The 20249-nt window shown below is 60.5% G+C and overlaps 1 protein-coding gene across 1 annotated transcript in view; it reads left to right on the top strand.

Annotated features, from left to right (window-relative positions):
- Window positions 1-456: 456 nt before the first annotated feature.
- CFAP46 (cilia and flagella associated protein 46) overlaps window positions 457-20249 on the top strand; it is a 46650-nt gene continuing 26857 nt past the window's right edge. Inside the window, exons 1-28 of the mRNA XM_045582222.1 lie at window positions 457-505; window positions 785-909; window positions 1067-1198; window positions 2088-2152; window positions 3697-3861; window positions 4233-4356; window positions 5072-5166; window positions 5735-5845; window positions 6468-6567; window positions 6888-6986; window positions 7149-7339; window positions 7773-8001; window positions 8122-8242; window positions 8748-8871; window positions 9284-9430; window positions 9473-9509; window positions 10353-10430; window positions 10732-10865; window positions 12244-12456; window positions 13519-13684; window positions 14468-14614; window positions 15342-15449; window positions 16055-16221; window positions 16351-16482; window positions 16795-16957; window positions 18111-18195; window positions 19504-19642; window positions 20001-20184. Coding sequence (XP_045438178.1) covers window positions 457-505; window positions 785-909; window positions 1067-1198; window positions 2088-2152; window positions 3697-3861; window positions 4233-4356; window positions 5072-5166; window positions 5735-5845; window positions 6468-6567; window positions 6888-6986; window positions 7149-7339; window positions 7773-8001; window positions 8122-8242; window positions 8748-8871; window positions 9284-9430; window positions 9473-9509; window positions 10353-10430; window positions 10732-10865; window positions 12244-12456; window positions 13519-13684; window positions 14468-14614; window positions 15342-15449; window positions 16055-16221; window positions 16351-16482; window positions 16795-16957; window positions 18111-18195; window positions 19504-19642; window positions 20001-20184 — 3630 coding nt within the window. The remainder of the gene's footprint in view (window positions 506-784; window positions 910-1066; window positions 1199-2087; window positions 2153-3696; window positions 3862-4232; window positions 4357-5071; window positions 5167-5734; window positions 5846-6467; window positions 6568-6887; window positions 6987-7148; window positions 7340-7772; window positions 8002-8121; window positions 8243-8747; window positions 8872-9283; window positions 9431-9472; window positions 9510-10352; window positions 10431-10731; window positions 10866-12243; window positions 12457-13518; window positions 13685-14467; window positions 14615-15341; window positions 15450-16054; window positions 16222-16350; window positions 16483-16794; window positions 16958-18110; window positions 18196-19503; window positions 19643-20000; window positions 20185-20249) is intronic.

Raw genomic sequence — 20249 nt, forward strand, 5'->3', positions numbered from 1 at the left:
TTTTATCACTTAGAATTTTTTATGGGGTCACCACCTTTTCTTTTATAGTCTCTGGGTTTTGTACCCTTCTCATTCCCAGACCAAGAATTCTTATAACCATCTGCTTTATTTGGGGAACTTTTGGCCTCATTTTATTTTTGATTTCACTTCTTGATACCTCTCGAGCTATTTTGGTGTCAGAGTGAGGTAGGGTTCTCCAGCTACCTAGCTGTCCCTGTCTGTCCCTGTCTGATAAGCCGGGACAGCTTTTCCTAAGCTCTGTGTTTCCAGGTAGTTTTCAGCTCCGCTCTGCTCCCCGGAGGCCCTCACTCTCCCAGTCTGGGGAACGCATAGGGCAGGCTAGGGGGAGTTCGCTTCCGGACAAGTGTGGCCCCGCTGCCGACCTGTAGGACCGGTCCGCGTCCCCCTGTCGCTAGGCAACCGCCAGCGGTTGCAAGAGATTGAGGCAGAGGCGCCATGGACCTGGTCATTACTGAGGAGCTGGCCCGCGCCGAGAGCCAGCAGGGTGGGCGGGGACCCGGACTCCGAGGTCCTTCTGGACCCTGGGGACCCCCGCCCCCCAATATCCCTCCTCCCCCTCCCGGGAGCGGAACCGGGAGCCCGCGATTCTGAGCCTGAGGCTGCCCCGCCGGCCGCGGGGGCGGGGCCGTGCGGGGAGGACGCTGTCCCCGCAGGCGGCCCCGGGGGCAGGCGGGCCGCAGCCTGGCCCAGGCCCCCGGGACCCCCTCCCCCCCCGCGACCGCCCCCCGCTGCTCACCAGCCTCCCCCACGGCTGTCCCGACAGATGCCGCCTCCCTGAAGCGGGCGTACGAGCTGATCAAGGCCGCCAACCTGGGGAAGTCCGAGTTTGACCCCACCGAGAGCTTCAGCCCCGACCTGTTCGTGCTGTGCGCCGAGCAGGCCCTGAAGGTGGCGTCCCGGGGTGTCCGCCGGGAGCTGGGGCGGGGCGGGCACGGCGCCCCGGGGTGCCCGCGGGAGAGGCCGCCGGACCTGCCCCCCAGGGCGCCCGCCGGCTCCGCCCGGTGCGTCCGGGGAGGGGGCAGCGGCAGGCGGTGCTGTCTTGCAGATGGGGCAGCCGGAGGTGAGCGAGGACTGCATCCAGATGTACTTCAAGGCGAAGGGGCCGGTCACCCAGTTTCTGGGCCGAGCGCACCTGTGCAGGGCCCAGCTGTGTGCCCCCAAGTCCACCGAAAATCTGGTGAGAGCCGGTTCCCGGAGCTCATTTAAATATATATATATTTTTTTATTGACTTCAGAGAGGAAGGGAGAGGTATAGAGAGATAGAAGCATTAATGATGAGAATCATCGATTGGCTGCCTCCTGCACGCCCCCTGGTGGCGGGGCGGAGGGTGGTAGATAGAGCCGTTGGCCTGAATGGAACCTGGGACCCTTTAGTCCGCAGGCCAACGCTCTATCCACTGAGCCAAAGCAGCCAGGGCGCCCTGCGTTTCCCTTTAGTTCCTGTGGACCAGGAGGCTGGACATGGACAGTCAGTGTTGCCAGTGAGATGAGGCATCTGTCCTACTCTGCTTCCCCCAGGAGGTTGCCTTGATTCTCCTCAAAATTCCACAACTTGAGTCACAACAGTTAACATGTGACATGCCCTTCCAAAATTATGTCAGGCTACACAAACCTTAAAGTGTTAAAAATATTTTTATTGAGAAAGGGAGGGGGATAGAATCATCAGCGATGAGGGAAAATCACTTATCGGCTGCCTCCTGCACGCCCCCTTCTGGGGATGGAGCCCACAACCCAGGCATGTGCCCTTGACCTGAGTCAAACCCAGGACCCTTCAGTCTGCTGAGCCAAACTGGCCAGGGCTAATTGTGCGATTCTTTTTAAAATATATTATTTTATTGATTTTTTACAGAGAGGAAGGGAGAGGGATAGAGAGCTAGAAACATCGATGAGAGAGAAACATCGATCAGCTGCCTCTTGCACACCCCCTACTGGGGATATGCCCACAACCAAGGTACTGTACATGCCCTTGACCGGAATCGAACCTGGGACCTTTCAGTCTGCAGACTGACGCTCTATCCACTGAGCCAAACCGGCCAGGGCTAATTGTGCAATTCTTTATGTTTTAGGAGGAGTTTGAAAATTGTGTGACTCAGTACATGAAAGTGATCAACTTCGCCAAAGGAGAATCTAGGTGGGCCATGGTCCTGTCGCTCCCAACGGGACTGTGCAAAAGGTTTAGACCAGAATCTACCCAGTGGTTCTCTCTGTGTGATTAGTGCACTTACAGTGTCACCCACGTGTCTAAGGTAGCGCTGGGCTGAGGGCACAGTCCCTGTGGCTGCTTCCTCTGCTCTGGTCAGAGTGACTTGCACCAGCTTCCTCTGTGGGCCTCGTTTCACCAGTTCCCGGGCCTCTCGGGGGCTCAGCCTCTCCGTTCCCTCCCTGTGCTGCCCCCACTGGCCTGTGTCCCCACCCCCCCGCCACCACCTGGGCCCAGGCCTCATGTCTGTGGAGGTGATTTGGCTGAGACTCCCAACAGTTTTCTTGCTTTAATTAATCCTTGCTGCATCAAAAACACTATGTGAGCTTGGACGCAACCTTTTTAGACAGGACACAACATTTTAAGGAGATTTCAGCTTAAATCCTGGGTTCGCTCACTCACGGTCCCGCTACCTGCCGTTAATGGCCTTCCCCGGCTGGCGCCTGTGATAGGAGCTGGAGATGCAGGGCCCAGCCCCAGACTCCCTCCCTGGGGACCTGCAGACAGGGAAGCCCAGTGGTCTCACGCCAGAGGTTCTAAGGACAGTGGGTGTTTCAAGGGGACCATGCCCTGGGGCCAGGAGACGGGAACGGTGAGCATTGTCAGGGAGGGGCCTGCTCACTGCTGCATGCCAGGGGCTTGGGGCTCTGAGTAAACCCACAAAGGAACCAGCAGCCCTGTCTTACTGCCAGCACCCCAAGTCCTTCTCCTTCCTGGGCAATAGTTTTAATTAGCATCACGCATGCATCTGGGGGCCAGTGGAGAAGACCTATAGACACCCGGGGTCCTACAAGGCAGAGTCCCCCCAACTTCACCGCCCCCCCCCCCCCAGGCCTGTATAAAAAGGGGCGAATCAGCCCCTGTGATTCTGAACTCAGCCCCTCAGGTGGCTCCCTGCAGCCCTCAGGAAGAAGCCCAGCTTCCCAGGGGTGCCCTGACCTCGCGCCCCCCCCCCCCCCCTTTTCTGTGTGCACACACAGCCTGCTCCCCGAAGGCTCCGCTCTCCCTCCTCTCCCTGCCAGTCCTCTTTTCCTGCACTGCTCTCCTGGCTGATTTCCTGGCCACCTTTTGGGTCTCTGCAGGCTGTTACCTCCAGGAAGCCTTCCTTGATTCTCTCTGCTCTTGCCTGTTCTTGTCTATTCCGTGGGAGCCAGTGGAGGCCTGGATCAGTGGTATATTTTCATGGGGAGCTGGGTACTTTGTGGAGTGACTGAATGAGAGAGGTGCTCTCCAGTCTGGCATCGGGAGCCTGTGGCCGGGCGATTGTGGCAGGGGCTGAGCTGCTGTGTGAGCAGGGCACCAGGCTGCCCCTGGGAGGGCCGTGCATGTTTGTTCATGCAGTGCGGCCCGTGTGTCTCAGAGGGGACTGCTGCCCTCTGCTGGGGACAGAGGGCTTCAGCTTTCTTTCTAGAAGAGGGCTGGGGACAGGCTCTGCTTCCCACCTCGCCTCCGACTTCTTCCGTCTTGTGCCGTAGGTATTACTTCTTGGTCTATAACGCCTCGGTCCTCTACTGGCAAATGGTGAGGCCCTTTCTCAAGCCCGGGTATTACCAGTTCCTGATCTCCAGCCTCTCCCAGATCGTGAGCGTGTTAAACCAGACCGAGGAGGAGGACAAGGACTGGCAGGCGGAGCTGATGCTGTGAGTGGAGGCGGGCGCAGGGCGGGCGATCACCCCCAGGGCGATCACCTCTGTAGCGAGCGTCCTGCTCTGTGTGACGTGTCTGAAGATGGCTCTAACTGTGGATGACATCACATGGGTGCTACAACGGGTCATGTGCTTTGACTCAAAACACAGGCAATGTGAGCGTGTCCCATAGTTCCATCCCCTTCCCCATCCCCATCCCCATCCCTGCGAAGCTGGATGGTGGCTTGGGGTAAGGAGCTGGCCCGCCCTGTGTCTCCCGAAGTCTGTGAAACATGAAAATAACACAAGCACAACAGCTTATTAGACATTTCCGACAGAAAGTGGTTTCCCCAGCGTTTCCTGTCCGCTGCTTCTATGTCACCCAGGGAGCTTCTGGAGTGCTACCTGCAGGCTGGAAGGAGAGAGGAGGCCGAGAAGTTCTGCACCACGGCCGCGCCCTTCATAAAGGAGCATGCGCCGCACCGGTACCAGCAGCTGTTCTCTGTGATGGTGAGTCGCGGGTTAAACGGGGAGACAAAGAAGTGATTTTGCTCAGCGCCTTCAGTTTGCTTTGAAAACTGTATCAAACCAGCTGGCAGGTCCAGCCGCTGAGGGACACAGCGCACGCAGACACACAGTGTCCTTCACAGCTGTCCTTCACCGCGACCCCGAGTCTTTCCTCTGTCTCGGCATTGACCTTTATTTATTTATTTATTTATTTATTTATTTATTTTAAAATATATTTTTATTGATTTCTTACAGAGAGGAAGGGAGAGGGATAGAGAGTAAGAAACATCAATGAGAGAGAGAGAGTCATCGATCAGCTGCCTCTTGCATGCCCCCTACTGGGGATGTGCCCGCAACCAAGGTACATGCCCTTGACCAGAATCGAACCCGGGACCCTTCAGTCCGCAGGCTGACGCTCTATCCACTGAGCCACACCGGTTTCGGCATGGCATTGACCTTTAAAGACAGTGGCAAATCTGGAAAGTGATGACCAGAGCAATGTGTACGAAGAGCACTCATAGCCTATTACAGGTTGTGTTGGAAATCAAGTTAGAGGTGAAAAGCGAAGTGCCAACCATAATTAATGAAAAGATACTTGTTCGTTGCAGGCGAACGTTAACGAAGGAATGCTTGCGAAGGAATAGCTAACCGCGGTGTTTGATCCCTACCTGATCCCTCACTGAGACCTGGATCGATTCCCCGTTCCGCTCTCCAACAGGTGCGCCATGAACTGATGGACGAGACTCATCTAAAGGAAGAAACGGAAAGCTCTGCCAGCCTAGCCATCATCTTCCACATCAACCTGCTGACACAGTGAGTGTTGAGGGAGGGAGGACAGGCGTGGGATTGCTCAGGGCCCCCTCTCTGCCGGGCCTGTGGGAGGAGCTGTGGGGCGGCCGTGAAGAAGGGGGGGCTGGAGCCTGGCCAGGAGACTTGGCAAAGCCAGGGGAGCGGGTGAGACCCCGCTGGGGCAGCCAGAGGGCCCAGGGAGAGGAGTGATACCCGGGCACAGACCTGCTGCCACGGAGGGGGTAGCGGGGGCGAGATGCCAGCGTAGGGGAGAGGCCAGGGTAGCGAGTCCCGGGGCAGCCAGTGCGAAGGCGTGGCATCCCGCAGGGCGGGCTGTGTGGGTGCGGCTGGCCCGGTGGAGGGGCTGGCGCACAGTGTCCGGGATGTTTTAGCTTTCGGTGATGTAGGGCCTGGGGGTGGGGGCGCGTGAGGCGTGTGGAAGTCGACCAGGAGCCGAGGAGAGAAAGGAGGTGGCTTTGTTCTAGGCCTCTGTTCGGGGGGAGAGACCGGTTCCGGGACTCGGAGTATTTTGGTAGGATGGTCTGAATCAGCCCACCGGGAGCTGGGTTGTTTGTGTTTGGATTAACTCCAGGAAACTGGATAAAAATGAATTACCCGAAGATGCCAACAACATTCTGAAGAGGACCTACAAGCAGTTAGACGCCTATAACCACCAGAGCCCGCCTTCGCCGGAGGAGGAAAAGTAAGTGTTTATGCGCCAGTTCCACCGCTGCTTGTGGCGGAGCGAGATCTGGCGAGGGCGGGAGGAAGGGAACGAATGATACAGGAAGCACCGCAGCTTCCACCGCGCCCACCATGCGCCCGCCACGCGGACGGGCCTTCTCCGGCTGCAGGGCCCGTCCTCGTAGCGTCCTACTGTCAGGTAGGTTAGTCCTCTGGCTTTGTCCTTTCTCAGAGTTGCTCAGGCCATCATAGGTCCTTGGCATTGCCATGCAAATTTTATTATATTTTAAAGATGGTTTTAAAATTTATTGATTTTGGAGAGAGGGAGGGAGAGAGATAGAGATAGAGAGATAGAGGAAGAGATGGAGATGGAGAGATAGAGAGAGGGAGAGAGAGAAGCATTGCTTGTTCTCCGGCTCACCTGTGCATTCGTGGGTTGACTCTTGTATGTACGGTGGCCCAGGGGTCAAACCCACAACCTTGGCGCATCAGGATGACGCTCAAAGCAGCCGAGCTGCCGGCCAGTCTACCTGCTCTCCTCTTACTTCCTGCCTCGGTGCCTGCGGACGGGACGCCTGAGCGGCCGGAGGGGCGACTTCCCGGCACCGGCTGAGGCGTTGCTGCTCTGCTTTTGTCCCCAGACTCGCGTTGCTTTTTGACTTAGCTCATCTTTCTCTGACCTTGAAGTGCGAGGACATCGCCGCCAGCTGCCTCTCAGACCTGCAGGGCATTGACAGCAAAGTAAGCGTCCAGTGATGGGGGGTGTGGGCACTGCCCGCTGGGATCGGACAGGAAGTGGTGGGGGGGAGGTTTGGGAGCCCAGGAGGCTCGTCTCCCTCCGTCTTTGTTGTGGGCAGCTCAGAAGGTACAATTCGTTTTAGCCTTTTCACTTAAATCTTTGTATCTTTTATAAACATTAAACATTTTTAAATATATTCTTGTGCTATGATTTTTATTTGCTGATTTTCTACCTAGTACATGGAGTTGATTAAAATTGTCGTTGAAGTTCACCAGTGTGTATGATCGCCTTCCTGAAAAACCTCCCTGTTTGCGTTCTGCAGGACCCTGGGAAGCTGATCGAGATTGAATGCTTGGAGTATGAATTAGAAGCTTTAAGACTCGAAAGTCAAATTAAAACCTACGTTCGCGTGGCTGTGGAGGTAAACCCCGCCCGCCCGCCCGCCCGCTGTGAGAGCCCGGTTTGTGCCACGTTTGAGGGCACCGGGGACATGGCAGAGACCTCACCCTGACCCTCAGACTTCCCCGGGGCCGACCGGTACCCGTCCTCCAGGCTCCCAACCTGGCCGCTGCCCTTTCTGCAGACGCAGCTGACGATCATACAGAGGCTGGACATTGCGCTGCAGCGAGCCATCCGCCTGGGCAGCCCCCAGGTCATCCACGTGGTGTGCACCGCCCAGTGGAACCTGTGCCTCCCGATGCTGCAGCACAACCTGCGGCACCACCTGCGCAAGCCGCTCACCAACATCGCCGAGATCCTGGAGAAGGTGGACAGGTAGCTCAGCGTCTGCGTTCTAGGCCGTCCCCTCTGAGAGGGGAGACATGCCGGCGGGCGGGCGAGAGCGAGGCCAGAGTTCCTGCACAGGAGGGGCGAGGGTGAAATCCAGCTCATTCTCCCCCGAGAGCCGCCAGCAGGGGGCGGCACCCGTCCTCCAGGAGGGCTGCAGAGGCTGCGGATGATGAGGCAGCAGTTCGTCCGAGCAGGGTCAGGCTGCCCTCAATACCTTTTCGCATCAACCAAGGCTCAGCCTGCAGGGCTCAGGCCCACTGTGGCTGGCAGGGACCTCCTCTCTCTGTGCCAGTCCTCGAGGCGAGGCGGGTGGCACCTGCGGGATGTGGAGGCCGCCTGCGCGGTGCCCCCGAGGCCCTCGCAGGCGGCTGGCGTGCCCCCCGCCCCGTGACGCCGCCCACCCGTGCTTGCTCTCCAGCCTCATGGTCCTGCTCCGCTGCCAAGTGCACATGGAGATGGCACGCATCGAGGAGGACGAGGACCGCCTGGAGCCCGCCCTGGAGCACCTGCAGAAGGCCATGGGGCTGGACAGCCAGGGCCTCTACCAGGAGAAGCTCAAGATGGCCTTCAACCGGCTGCGCCTCTGCTCCATGCTCTACCAGTCCCCCGAGCGCGCCGAGGACAAGGCCATCATGGCCATCGAGCAGGTGCGGTGCGGGGGGGCCCCCCCCCCCCCCCCCCCCCCCCCCCCCCCCCCCCCCCCCCCCCGGCGCCTCTCAGAGCCCGCGAGCGCCCGGGAGAGACAGGAACCCTCTCCCCGTGTCCAGGCGAAGAAGGCCATGCCCAAAGACAGCGTCCGGAAGAAGCGGGCGCTCCTGGTGAACGCCGGCCTGGCCCTGGCCCCTGACACCTTCCAGATCGTGCTCGACAGCGAGAACGAGACCAAAGGTAAGTGCTGCCTCCGAGCCCGAGCTCCTCCTGTGCCCTGGCCCTCACATCGAGCTCTCAGAGCGCGTGCTTATGTGCGGGGCGGGGGGGGGGGGGGGGGGGGGCGGCCTCCAATGCCAAGCTGCTCAGACACCTGGCGTTGGGCGTGGGGATGGCAGGCACTGGGCAGGCACCGGCATGAGGGAAAGCCATCTGGGGCCTGGGTGGCATTGCCACGGCACAGAATAGGGCAGGGTTACCAGGATGAGCCTGCAACATGCTGTGCCCAGCGGCCTGGCACCTTTCCCTCTCATCCCCCCCCACAGGCACAGTTAGCTCGACCTGACTCCCATCAAAAGGCCGGAAATGTCCCAGGAGGGTCCCTCTGCGCTCTGTCCGAGCCCAGAGCCTGGGGATACTGTGACTGTGGCTGCACAGGTCTTCCCGTGAGCGGAGGTGCAGTCCCTCCACGTCATGTGACCCCTGCATGAGGTCAGCCTTGTCTGCCTCTGGTTTCCGCCCTCAGTTTCCACCGGGAGGAACAGGGGCCGGTTCACCGCCCTCTACGCCAAGGCGCGGCACCACGTCATCAGCGTGGAGAAAGTGGCCGGCCACCTGCGGCGCCTGGGGAGCGAGAATGAGAAGGAAAGGTGCGTGGGGACCCCGAGGAGGACAGGCTCACGGCGGCCAGGCCCCCGAGCTCGGGGCCCCGGGCCCACGTGGAGGAGGAAGCCACCGCTAGGGGCCTGGCAGGGAGCCACCCCATTGCCCCCGAGGCCAAGCATGTTAAATAGACGACGGGGGGTGTGGCTGCCCTGACAGTGGGCCTGGGCACCCCCTACCCTCTCACCCCAGCCCCCCGCGACAGCTCCACCCTGCCAGGCCACCCTGTTGCCTCAAGCCCCCGGCTGTGAGCATTGATTGTCTCACGTTGCTTTTTGCAACCTTGAAACTGTGGACCCACCAGTGCCTTCTTCTCAGGGGCAGTCATTCTAGTGGTTTCTGCTTCTGCCAGCCGCAGCCAAGTTCATGTCTCCCTTTGTTTGGGCCTTTGGTGAGCAGGGTGCTGATCTGGGCAGAGCTGGCCAAGGTTGCCCGAAAGCAAGGCGTGTGGGATGTCTGCCGGACAGCCAGCCGCTTCTGCCTCCTGTACGACAGCGTCAAGGTGAAGAAGATGGCGCGGGCAAAGAAAGGTAGGCGCAAACCGCCGTCAGCACCCGGCTCCCTGCAGGGCTGGGAGCCCAGCAGCAGCCGCCAGGCCCGGGAAGAGGCCGGGGCTGGTCCTGCAGTGAGGGAAAGGGTCGGTGTGCGAGGACTGGAGTCCAGTGGGCCTTCAAGTGCAAACAGGATTTTACAGATGTTTGCAGCTGGCTGCGGACACTGCTCATGATGGGGAGACAGTGATGTCAGGGTCATCCCAGGAGAGAGAGTGTGTCATGTGGTCACTCCCCGAGAATGGGACGGTGAGAGGGCTGTGATGACAGGGTCAGCCCGAGAGTGGGACGGTGAGAGGCGGTGATCACAGGGCCATTATTGCTGACAAGGCTCCTCCTCTGTGCTTCTGGCTTCCTGTCGATCATCTTATTTGACGTCCACAGTCACTTTAGGGCCGTTAGGGGTTGAGAAAAGGGAAGGGACCTGTTGTGCGTGAGAGACCCAATGTGGGCCGAGTGCTGAGACTGACGGCGTGGGCGAGGCTGAGTGTGGACAGCTCCGTGCAGGCGTGCTTCCCAGGAGCGTGGCGGGCAGCGGGGTCCGGGAGTGAGTCCAGGTGCAGGTCCCGGGGAGGGGCTGGGGGGCGGCGGTCTGGGCAGCTGAGACACAGGGACCTGTGAGAGGTGAGAGGCAGCCCCGGAGGCAGGCTGGCAGGCTTGGTGGGAAACCTGCAGGAGCAAAACCAAGAACATGCAGTCTGTAGGGTCAACTAGAGATGGGGGCACCTTTGCTGCCCCTGGGGAAGTTTCCTCCACCCCCTCCGGGGCACAGAGCCCACCCCCCAGAGCCCCCGCCCACCCCAGAGCCGGGAGGGGCCGCTGTCCTGCCTGTGGCCCCTGGCCGCGTCTAGAGCACTGCTGTCCCCCCAGGGAAGAAGAAGCGGGGTGGGGACGGCCTGTTGGACACCAATGCCCAGGATCACATCCAGCTCCAGAGGCCGGGGTCCCCCAGCCTGCTGCGGCAGTTCGCGGAGGTGGGGTTCATCAGCGCCGAGGTATGTCCTGTGCGCAGGTCCCCTCCAGCATCCGCTCAGTCCTCCGCGGTGGCCGCATGGGCACTGCCCTCGGCCTTGACCCCACCTCCTGATGGGGTGGCAGAGGTGTCACGTGTCCCCACCCCTGCTCCCTAAATGAGTCCGTGTATAGGGAGTCACCTGGGTTCTGGGGTTTTCTGGGAGTAACCCCGAAGTCTAAATGTGACATGCTTGCCATACATTTTCCCTCGAAGTAGTTTCTGAGTTGTGCCTGGCATGGGGCGTGGCTCCGTGACCTCTCCGCCACGCCGTTCCCACGCAGGCCACGGTGCACCTGCTCCAGGCAGAGGGCGTGGAGCTCAATGACCACCCCAAGCCCACCGAGAACTTGAGCCAGCACCCCATGGGCTACGTGGCCGAGTCCCCCGAAGAAAACTCGGAGTGGAACACGTACAGGTAGGGGCCGCGTGACCGGTGGGGTCCCCGTGTCCTCTGCGCCCGGGGCACCGTCTGTCCACGGAGCGCGGGCTTTGTGGCCGCCGGCGGAGGCGTGGAGCAGAGGGCGGGGCTGTGTCCGACCAGCAGCCTGGCTGGTGTCCTGCGTGAGGACGGCCCCAGGCCTGGGGTGCAGGGGTTCGGGCTGTGAGTGAGTGAGAAGGTGGGGAAGAGCGAGGGGCACTCTGTGATTGGCTCAGAGGAAAAGGTGTGGGGCCACACCTCACGGCGCCCTGTAGATGACACAGCGTTTCCCGTGGAACGTCCAGGAGACTCGGGAAGCGGGGCTGTGTTAACAATGACACTCCGAGTTGTTTTTGAATCTGATAGTATTTTTTAACGTGAGGGACTGGGTGTAGACTCACGTCCGGGGAGCTGTGCCGTACGTGACTGATCTTACCCTCATACCTAGCGGGGAGAAAGGCCTGCTCTCTCTTCCCAGTGTGCAGGCCGCCGCTCTCCCAGCCGCCACGGGCCTGCCTCCCGGGTGTGCGTGCCCTAGGGCCCCCAGCGGCCGGCTCCTGGAAGGGAGCAGGCGCCACTTCGTGCGGGCAGTCTGACTTGATGGAAGGTCCCCTGTCCCTGTCGGCTTCAGAGCTGCCACCAGGCGGGGCTGCCACGCCTGTCTGGGGCCCAGGCCCAGGCCCAGGCCCAGGCGTTTCCATTTGGAGCGTCAGCAGACCGGGGCCAGGCCACATCCGACCCAGGGCCTGGTTTTGGACAGCCCGGGAGCTGAGTGGTTTTGCCATTTAAGAATCTGTGGAATAACACAGAGGCAGACATGCAAGAGAGGCGACCTGGAGCCCCAGAGCCTGGTCACGCCCTGCCCTTCACAGAAGGGTTTCCACGCCCAGACCCAGGGGGACAGTGGTCACTCGCCCGCGGTGCTGAGTGGACCTGGCCGCTGTGAGGAGAGGGGCCGGAGTGTGAGGGGCAGCCATGGGGTGGGCAGGCAGCGGGTGGCCCTGGGCAGGACTTTGCCCTCAGGCGGGGAGGCTGGGACTTTGTAGACACGGTACCAAGCGAGAGGCTCTGATTTGTGTGCGTGCCCGGGGGATGTCCCAGGTGGAGAAGGGGGACTGGGCAGGTCCAGGGTCCTTCAGGAGAGAGCGTGGCAGGCACCTCCCTGCAGGGGCACCTCTCTGACCCTGCTCCACAGCCGGGCAGGGCCCTGGGCCGACGTCACACCAGCTGCCTCCTGCCGCAGCAGGCTGGGAGACCCCGGCCTCTGGAGCTGGATGTGATCCTGGGCATTGTCCTGCGTGTCCTGGGCTGGATGTGTGCTGCCCCCTGGGGAAGGTCTTGCTTCAGAGGCGAGCGTGGCGAGTGGGTCCCGCAGGAGCTGGATCGAGGGCCTGTCGCAGTACGCCATGAACTGCTGGCTGCGGTCCGCGGAGATCGGACAGGAGATCCAGGAAGCCTGGGTCGTGCACAACGCGATGGTGTACGTGCTGAACCACAACTACCACCTCATCATGGCCGGCCGGCAGAAGGAGCTGGTGGACGCCTTGGACCACCTCCTGACCATCGTCAAGGTCGTCGGCCACAACGGGTGGGTCCTGGCCCTAGGGCTTTGGGGTCGGGCGGGTGTCCCCTTCTTTAGTGCTGCCACGGGGAGGGCTGCTCAAGCAACCCCAGGGTCCCCCTTCACTAGCTGTGCACCCCTGAGCCAAACACCACCTCTTGGAGCAGAGTGTGGGGGTCCAGGAGGCTCCCGGGAGCCTGCATGCTGGCCGGGCCCGGCCTGGGAGCCCAGACTCTTTCTTTCTTTCTTTCTTTCTTTCTTTCTTTCTTTCTTTCTTTCTTTCCTTTTAAAATATATTTTAAATGATTTTTTACAGAGAGGAATGGAGAGGGATAGAGAGCTAGAAACATTGACCAGCTGCCTCCTGCACACCCCCTATTGGGGATGTGGCCGCAACCAATGTACGTGCCCTTGACCGGAATCGAACCTGGGACCTTTCAGTCCGCAGGCTGACGCTCTATCCACTGAGCCAAACCGGTTAGGGCCCCAGCCTGTTTCTGACGCTAAAGTAGGAATTCAGGAAGGAATGGGTCGGAATGCGGCAGCATACGGCTGTGAGGTGTTTTTAGTTATGAATAATAAAGACAATGGGCCGTGAAATGAGGAGGTGCCCGGCGGTCTCCCTTCGCCTGTGGGTGTGAGGCCGGCTTGGCCTCTGACGTGGCGCCTGCGGGGCCTGGAGCCTGGGCCGCCTCGTGCAGCCGGGCTGGGTGTTTCTGTCGCAGACGAAGATCCCAGTCCCCGGTTCTGAACACACGGAGACCATTGTAAACGCGTTAGTGCCACCTCGTTTCTGGTTCGGTGCCAGCCCATTTGCTCTGGTGACCGATGGAAACTCTGACCACTTACCCCGGCCTGTCTGTGCAGCCGACGTGGCCCAGGGCCGCCTTCCACTGCAAAGGCACCTGTGTCAGGGGACAGCGTCACCATAGCAGGCCACCACAGGCTGCCTCCCTCGAGGCCCGAGATGGGCTCCCTGAGCAGGTTTCTGTTCAATCCCAGAAGCCGGGACCCCACAGGCACAGTGGCCGTGGACTCGGGACTCAGGCCTCGAGGCTGGGCTTCACCCGCTGACACCTTGTGTTCCAGCGACCCCACCACGCTGGCAATGCTCTGCAACGCTTTGGCTCGAGGCCTAATTATCAGCTGGATCCCAACCCAGGTGCCGGAAAAATCTAGAAAGGTCATTCGACCAAACCCGATGCACACACCGCTGGACCAGGGAGCCATCTCTGAAATCAAGACGGCGGTGGAGGTATAGCCAGCTGTGCGAGCAAGCAGGAGGCGGGGTTTGCGGGGGCCCCCTCACCGCAGTCCGGGTCCCGGGGTGAGGACAGGGAGCAGTGGAGGTGAAACTGTCAGCCTGTCCACCCCTGGGAAAGGGGCGCTGAGCGAGGAGGGGAAACGGGCTTTTCTCTGGAAACGAGGAAGCAGCGCCAAGGAGCAGCCGTCCCCAGGCCCAGGGCTGCCTGTGCTGGCCTTTCCAGCACAGACAGCAACAGGGGCGCGAAGCCGGGAGGGTGCAGAGCAGCAGGACCACGTCCACAGACCACATGCGTGGCCAGAGGCTGTGAGCAAGCGAGAGCACTTGTCCCGTGAGGGTTGCCTCCCGATCAGCGTGCACCCGATGGCAGAAGCCCTCGAGGAGGAGGGAGGCGCGGTCTTGATGGACGTGGAAAAGTGTTGGCAAGTCCATCACCCGCTCCTAGCTCAGAGGATCTTAGCGAGTTCCTTAGTGAGCTTCAGGGAGGCGGCAGGACCTGCAGCTGCCCCGAGGGGCGAGGAGGTGGGGTGCCCTCGGAGAGAGAGGCATGAGGAGCCCCGGGCATGCCAGCGGGGTGAGGGAGCAGGAGGGCGAGCCTCACGCTGAGATCACAGCTCCCGGCCACTCTGGACGGGCCCAGGCTTGGCAGGCGTTTAAGCCTCGGTTGCCGTCTGCACCAAGAGCCGGGCCCGCGTACGGTTAATGATGTGGGTCTCAGCTCAGGTTTCTCCATGTGGAGTCCCGGTTTGATGGACAAGGACACCTTCATTCCAGGTGTGCGAGTTTGCCCTGAACCTGACCAACGGGACGGTGCCCGAGGAGGTGGTGCCCATCGAGGCCCGGCAGCAGCTCATCGCCGCCTGGGTGAAGGCCAAGCAGCTGCTGCAGCAGCAGATCGGGACGAAGCTGGGCCCGGAGGAGGTGCACTGCGGGCGCTGCCTCCCCCGTCTCCCTCCCCTGGGGCCTCGCCGGCCTGGAGGGCGGCGCACAGCTGGCCGTGCCCTCCTGTCCAGGGTGCTTCCCTCCGTGAAGTCACTGCCCAGGCCGTGGTGTCTCCCCTTCCCCCAGCCCACTGGTCACGCTCCTAAATGTCCACCGAGCCACTGGGCCCCTAGGGTGCTATCCACCCTCAGCGACGCTCACCGTGGCCTCATTCGGAGGTGCATTCCGGCCACAGGGGGCCTGCTTTGGCAAGATATCAGGGCACCCTGAGCTGTGAGCACAGGCTGTGGGCGTGGGGGCTGGGGGAGCAAGTGGGGACCGGAGCGGAGATGGATGTGTGGCTGCAGAGGGAGCCTCCCAGGGGCACTGCCGGGAGCCAGCGGGCACGGGACAGGTGGAGAGGGAGACCGGAGAGTCAGTGAGGGTGGGCATCTGAGCGGCCAGGATCGAGCGCCGATTGGAGGGGGACGGAAGGAAGGCCATTCCCGCTCTGCTGGAGGCCTGCCCTCCACCTGCAGCCCGTCAGCCCAGCCGTCTGACCACTCTGCGCCACTTCCTGCCTCCCGAGGGTGTGGGAAGGCCACCGGAGACAAACTTTTATACAGATAGCTCTGATGGCTGCCGCGGAGCTGGCATTTCACAGGGTATGTCCCAGACCCTCTCTGGGCCCCCTGGACGCACGGACACCCCATGCTTCCTTCCGCAGGGCACCAACGAGGACATCAACTCCGTGACCAGAATCCTGGTCGCCCTGGAGATGTATTCCTGCAACGGGCTGGGCCTCATGGACTTCACCGTGACCCCCCTGTCTCAGGTAGGTGCCACCTCCTTCCTCAGGCATCACCTCCCCTAGGAGTCACGTGCCCCCGAGGCCCAGGTGGTCACCACCAGGTGTCCTGTTGGCACGCCAGACAGAATCCCCCCACCTGAGGCCACATGTTCAAATCCTGCTGCCCAGAGGCAGAGCCGGGGTCCGAGGGCCTTGCCGAGGGTGGCCAGCACTGGAACCTGGCCTGCCTGAGTGACCACGCGCTCACCAGCGCCTGTGGTCCCCCTCAGGGCGCCTGAGTTCAGTGTCACTCGGCACCTTCCCCCTGAGGTCCCCCTGTGGCTCCATGTGGAACAGGGTGCTTCTGGGGATACTGAGGCAGCGTGGACACCGGGGCAACTGCTCCCCAACAGGCCACCCTGAGCCCGAGCCGGGGCCCAAGTTCACGACTAGTGATGCGGTAACTCGGCCTCGGAGGTGTTTGCGTGGGATGGCCCTTTACCCACCGGGTCTCTGGAATCAGCTCCCTCCATAAGCCACAGCGAGGGGCAGGGTTCCAGCAGATGAAGCAGCCCCCAGCTGACAGCACCCACCACGGTGGGCGGAGGGGTCACCCCGCACAGAACGCCCTCCCCCCGCCCTCCGCACAGCTGCTGAAGATGGTCTCCGAGTGCAACTGGACGGACCCCCTGGTCCAGCTGCAGACGCTGGCCCGCCTGAGCCACTTTGCCTACACAGCCCACGACCACGAGGTCACCATGGCGTGCACACAGAAGGTCATCCAGATGGGCGTTAAGTACCTGAGGATGTCCAGTCCGTGAGTAGCCTCCGACGCCTGACTCCCGGTGGGCGACCCCGGATGTGCTGTCTCCCGGGCTCACTCACCTTCCCGTACCCCTCCCTCCCCCCGCCGCCCTCCTGTGTGCTGAGGCGTCTCTGTCCGCAGGACCCAGGCGCAGCTGATGGCAGAAATGCTGAGCACCAGCGCCTGCATCCGGGGCCGGAGCATCATGGAGAACCTGAAGGGGCGGAAGCAGCTGCGCCTGGCAGCCAGCAAGGCCTTCGCGGAGAGCGTGAGGTGCGCCGCTGCTCTGCGGCTGAGCGAATTGCGTGTGTGGTGGGACTGGGAGATACCTGGCAGCTGCAGTGCCTGAAACGAGGAGCATGACACGCAGTAGGGACTGTCACGGGCAGCCGGCCCTCCCTCAGACCCCGTGGCAAGGCAGGGGCTATGGCGCAGGAGAGTCTCAGCCGGGGCCCCCAGGGGCATGTCCTGCAGACGTGAGCGCAGGCTCCAGGCAGACACTGGGCTCGCCCTGCCCCTGAGGCCCCAGGGGCTTCCGGTGGGGGCTTGCGTGTCTGTAGCTCGCTGGTCAGGCCCCCCTTCCAGGTTCGCGGGCACCGCGCAGAACAGCGCCCTGGCGATGCTGGCCGCACGGCACTACTGGAACACCCAGCTCCCGCTCCTGACCTCCGCGGCCAACAGGAAGAAGGCCAGGCACACCATCCAGGGCATCGTCAACATCATCAACAAGACGGAGGCCAAAAGCCAGGTGCTCCCGGCCGGCTTCCGGTCCGCACTGCCTCTCAGGCTCCTCCTCCAGGGGAGGGGATGGGGCTCCCAAGGAAAGGCAGACCCTGGAGCTGCTCACGTGGGGGTGGCCCCTGTCTGAGCTCAAGGCTTAGTTCTGACTCCCTCCCCCCCCCCACGCCCTTCTGCACCCTCCCTCCCTCCCAGAGACCTTGGCCCTTTCCTGGAAAGCTCTCATATTTGTAAGAATATTGGTCTATAATTTTCTTGTGATTCCTTTATCTTGATTTCCTCTCAAAATAATCCCAGTCCCATAGGATGGATGCATCAGGAAGTGTTTCCTCCTTTTCGATTTTTTTGAGTTGAGGAGGATTGAAGCCAAGTATTTAAATGTTTGGTGGAATTCACCTCTGGATCCATTTGGTCCAGGACTTGCTTTATTGGGAGGCTTCTGGTTACTGGTTCAATCCCTGCGTGTTAGAAGTCTGTGGAGATTTCCTATTTCTTTCTGTGTTAGCTTAGGTGACATATGTGCTCTTGGGGCTCTTCCATGTCTCCTAGGCTGTCTAATTCGTTGGCGTACAATTGGCTGTCGGACTCTCTGTTATAATCCGTTCCGTCCCTCCGGGCTTGATAGGAATGTCTGATTTTAAGTGTTTGTGCCTTTTCTTTTTTTTCCATTGTCAGTCTAGTTAAGAGTTTGTCAATTTCATTAATCTCTCAGAGAGCCAACTTTTGGTTTCATTCATTCTCTTTGTTTTTCTATTCTGCGTTATCTTGATCTCTGCTCTCATTGTTATTATTTCCTTCTCACCGCTATTTTGGGTTTAGTTTGCTCTTTTTCTAGTTCTTTGGGGTCTAAGGGACTAGTATAGACATTTGGAGCGTTTGTGCGCCTCACTGTTTTTCCCCAATGTGCTTTGATCCCCCGGATTTAAAGTGACAGGAGTGACTTGGACGCCTTGTCACGGAGGAAGCTGTGGACCGGGGAGGCCTGTGTGGCACCCACGCGGCCGACCTTGTGCTGGACAGCCTTTCTCGTGGGAGGAAAGTGACTCAGTGTCTTAGAAATTTAGCTGCAATTTCTGTCCTTCGATGCGGAGGCAGACGAAGCACAAAGGAATGAAGGAATAAGCGACAGCTTTTGAGGGCATGTCTTGTCGGTTCTGCCTCAGGAGAGACAGGAAGTACAGCTCCTGCACCAGTGGCCGACGGCGGACCTGCAGAGCGGAGGCACCTCCCAGGGCTCCTTCCTCCCAGGTGTGCCGCCCCGGCCGCCCCACGCGGGACGGGACGGGACGGGACGGGACGGGAGACGCTGCACCTCAGTTCCCGCCCTTCTGTGAGGCCAGCGTGACCGTGGCTGGAACCTCGGGCGGCGTCTGCCAGCCGTCAGGCTGTGACGGGCACTGCCACTGCCTTTCATGAACGGCCTCCTGAGGTCCCGAGTGCATAGGGAGCCGAGGCCTGATGGTCCCCTTGTCTGGGGCTCGGTCCATACAGGCCGCCCAGGCCGCCTGGACAGCTAGCCTCTGGGTTGTTCTGATGGGTGAATCATTCAACTTCCTAAAAAAATACCGATCTTAGAACAATGAAAATCATATCTAGAGTCCACATTTAAAGGAAGAAGTGATATCTGCTAATTCACCATCCCTGTTAGTGTACGAGTCCTCGTGTGTGCTCAGGATGTGAGTCAGAGACACACACGTGACTTACACAGAATGTGACCGCCGGCAGCTAAGCACCAAGTCAATCTAAACCCCGACAGTTACACGGCTGGCGGTGCTGCCGAGAGAGATGCCGGTGGCAGCCCTCGGGGCGGCGAGCAGCGTCACCCAGGAGCCCCGGGGGAGAGCCAGCCCGCGTGGCCCGTCACGGCCACAGTGCTCTGTGCGCTGAAAAACGTCACACAGCTTAAATGGAGTCGCAGTTTTAAAATTCAAACTCTAGCAAAACACAGAAAGTGGAATGGAGCAAAGCAAGAGATTTTTGTGGGAATATTATTTCCTAAACGTTAAAGTGGTCAAAGAGGCACAATTTCAAATACATGAAAATTTAAACAATGAGAATAAAGAAAATGCATAACATGAAATGGTCAGCACTGAGGAAACGTGCGCTGGGTTGGGCAGCTGCAAGGAGCTCCCATAACAGAGGTGGTGGTGGGGGGCTGGGGGAGAGTCTGCTGTGCTCAGCCCTAAAGGAGGCCCCATTCTCCCTGTGGCCTCCAGGGGAGGCCCCATCCGCCCCATGGCTCCCAGGGGAGGCTCCATCCGCCCCATGGCTCCCAGGGGAGGCTCCATCTGCCCTATGGCCCCCAGGGGAGGCCCCATCCGCCCCATGGCCTCCAGGGGAGGCCCCATTCTCCCCGTGGCCTCCAGGGGAGGCTCCATCCGCCCCATGGCCCCCAGGGGAGGCCCCATCCGCCCCATGGCCTCCAGGGGAGGCCCCATTCTCCCCATGGCCCCCATGGGAGGCCCCATCTGTCCCGTGGCCCCCAGGGGAGGCAGTGGGGCGGGGGGACGCCTGTCCCAGCCCTGGTCCCTGCAGCCCGGAGCCCTGTCCCCGCAGAGGCCGATGATGACCTGTCCCTGCGGGCCGCGCTCTACGGGCTGCTGTTCCACTGCTACGCCGACAACGAGGACTGGGAGGGCGGCCTGAAGGTGCTGGACGAGGCCGTGCAGATGCTGCCGCGGACGGCACACCGCCTGTGAGTGCCCCCCACCTCCCACGGCGACCGGACCCCCTGCCAGGCCCCCCGCGGCCCGGTGCCTTCACAGCCCACCCCTCAGGGCCTCCCCCACTCTCCCTTTCTGACGACTTTTCTCCACGAAGAGCCCAACACTGGAAAGGTAGGGATTTAGGACATAACGGCCACACAAAAGTAATAAATTTAAAAAATAAATTAAAAAAATAGACCACAGCACAAAAGCCCAGGTAACTCAGGCACCGTTTTCCTTTATCTTTGTAAGTAGGGAAATGGACCAATACTTCCGGGTTGGGGGAATTATACAGTTAAGTTTTTGTCCTTGGACTCCAGAAATAATTGCTCTTTCACATCCCTTTAGCTTGATATTCAAGCACATGGTCATCGTGAAGGCCAAACTCGGCCAGAACTTTACCATGGAAATCCAGAAGTTTAAAGACGAGAGCGAGGATTATCTGGCTCACATGTGGCACCGCCTGGCTTTGAACTCCAAGAACCTCTACGGGGAGCTGACCTGCTACCAGAATGCAATCCAGGCCTTGCAGGTGTGGCCCCGGTCAGTCCTGGAGGTGATAGGGGGATGGAGGGAGGAGTGACAGCGGTTCTTCAC

The sequence above is a fragment of the Pipistrellus kuhlii genome, unplaced genomic scaffold (assembly GCF_014108245.1).
Source record: "Pipistrellus kuhlii isolate mPipKuh1 unplaced genomic scaffold, mPipKuh1.p scaffold_m20_p_15, whole genome shotgun sequence".
NCBI lineage: Eukaryota > Metazoa > Chordata > Mammalia > Chiroptera > Vespertilionidae > Pipistrellus > Pipistrellus kuhlii.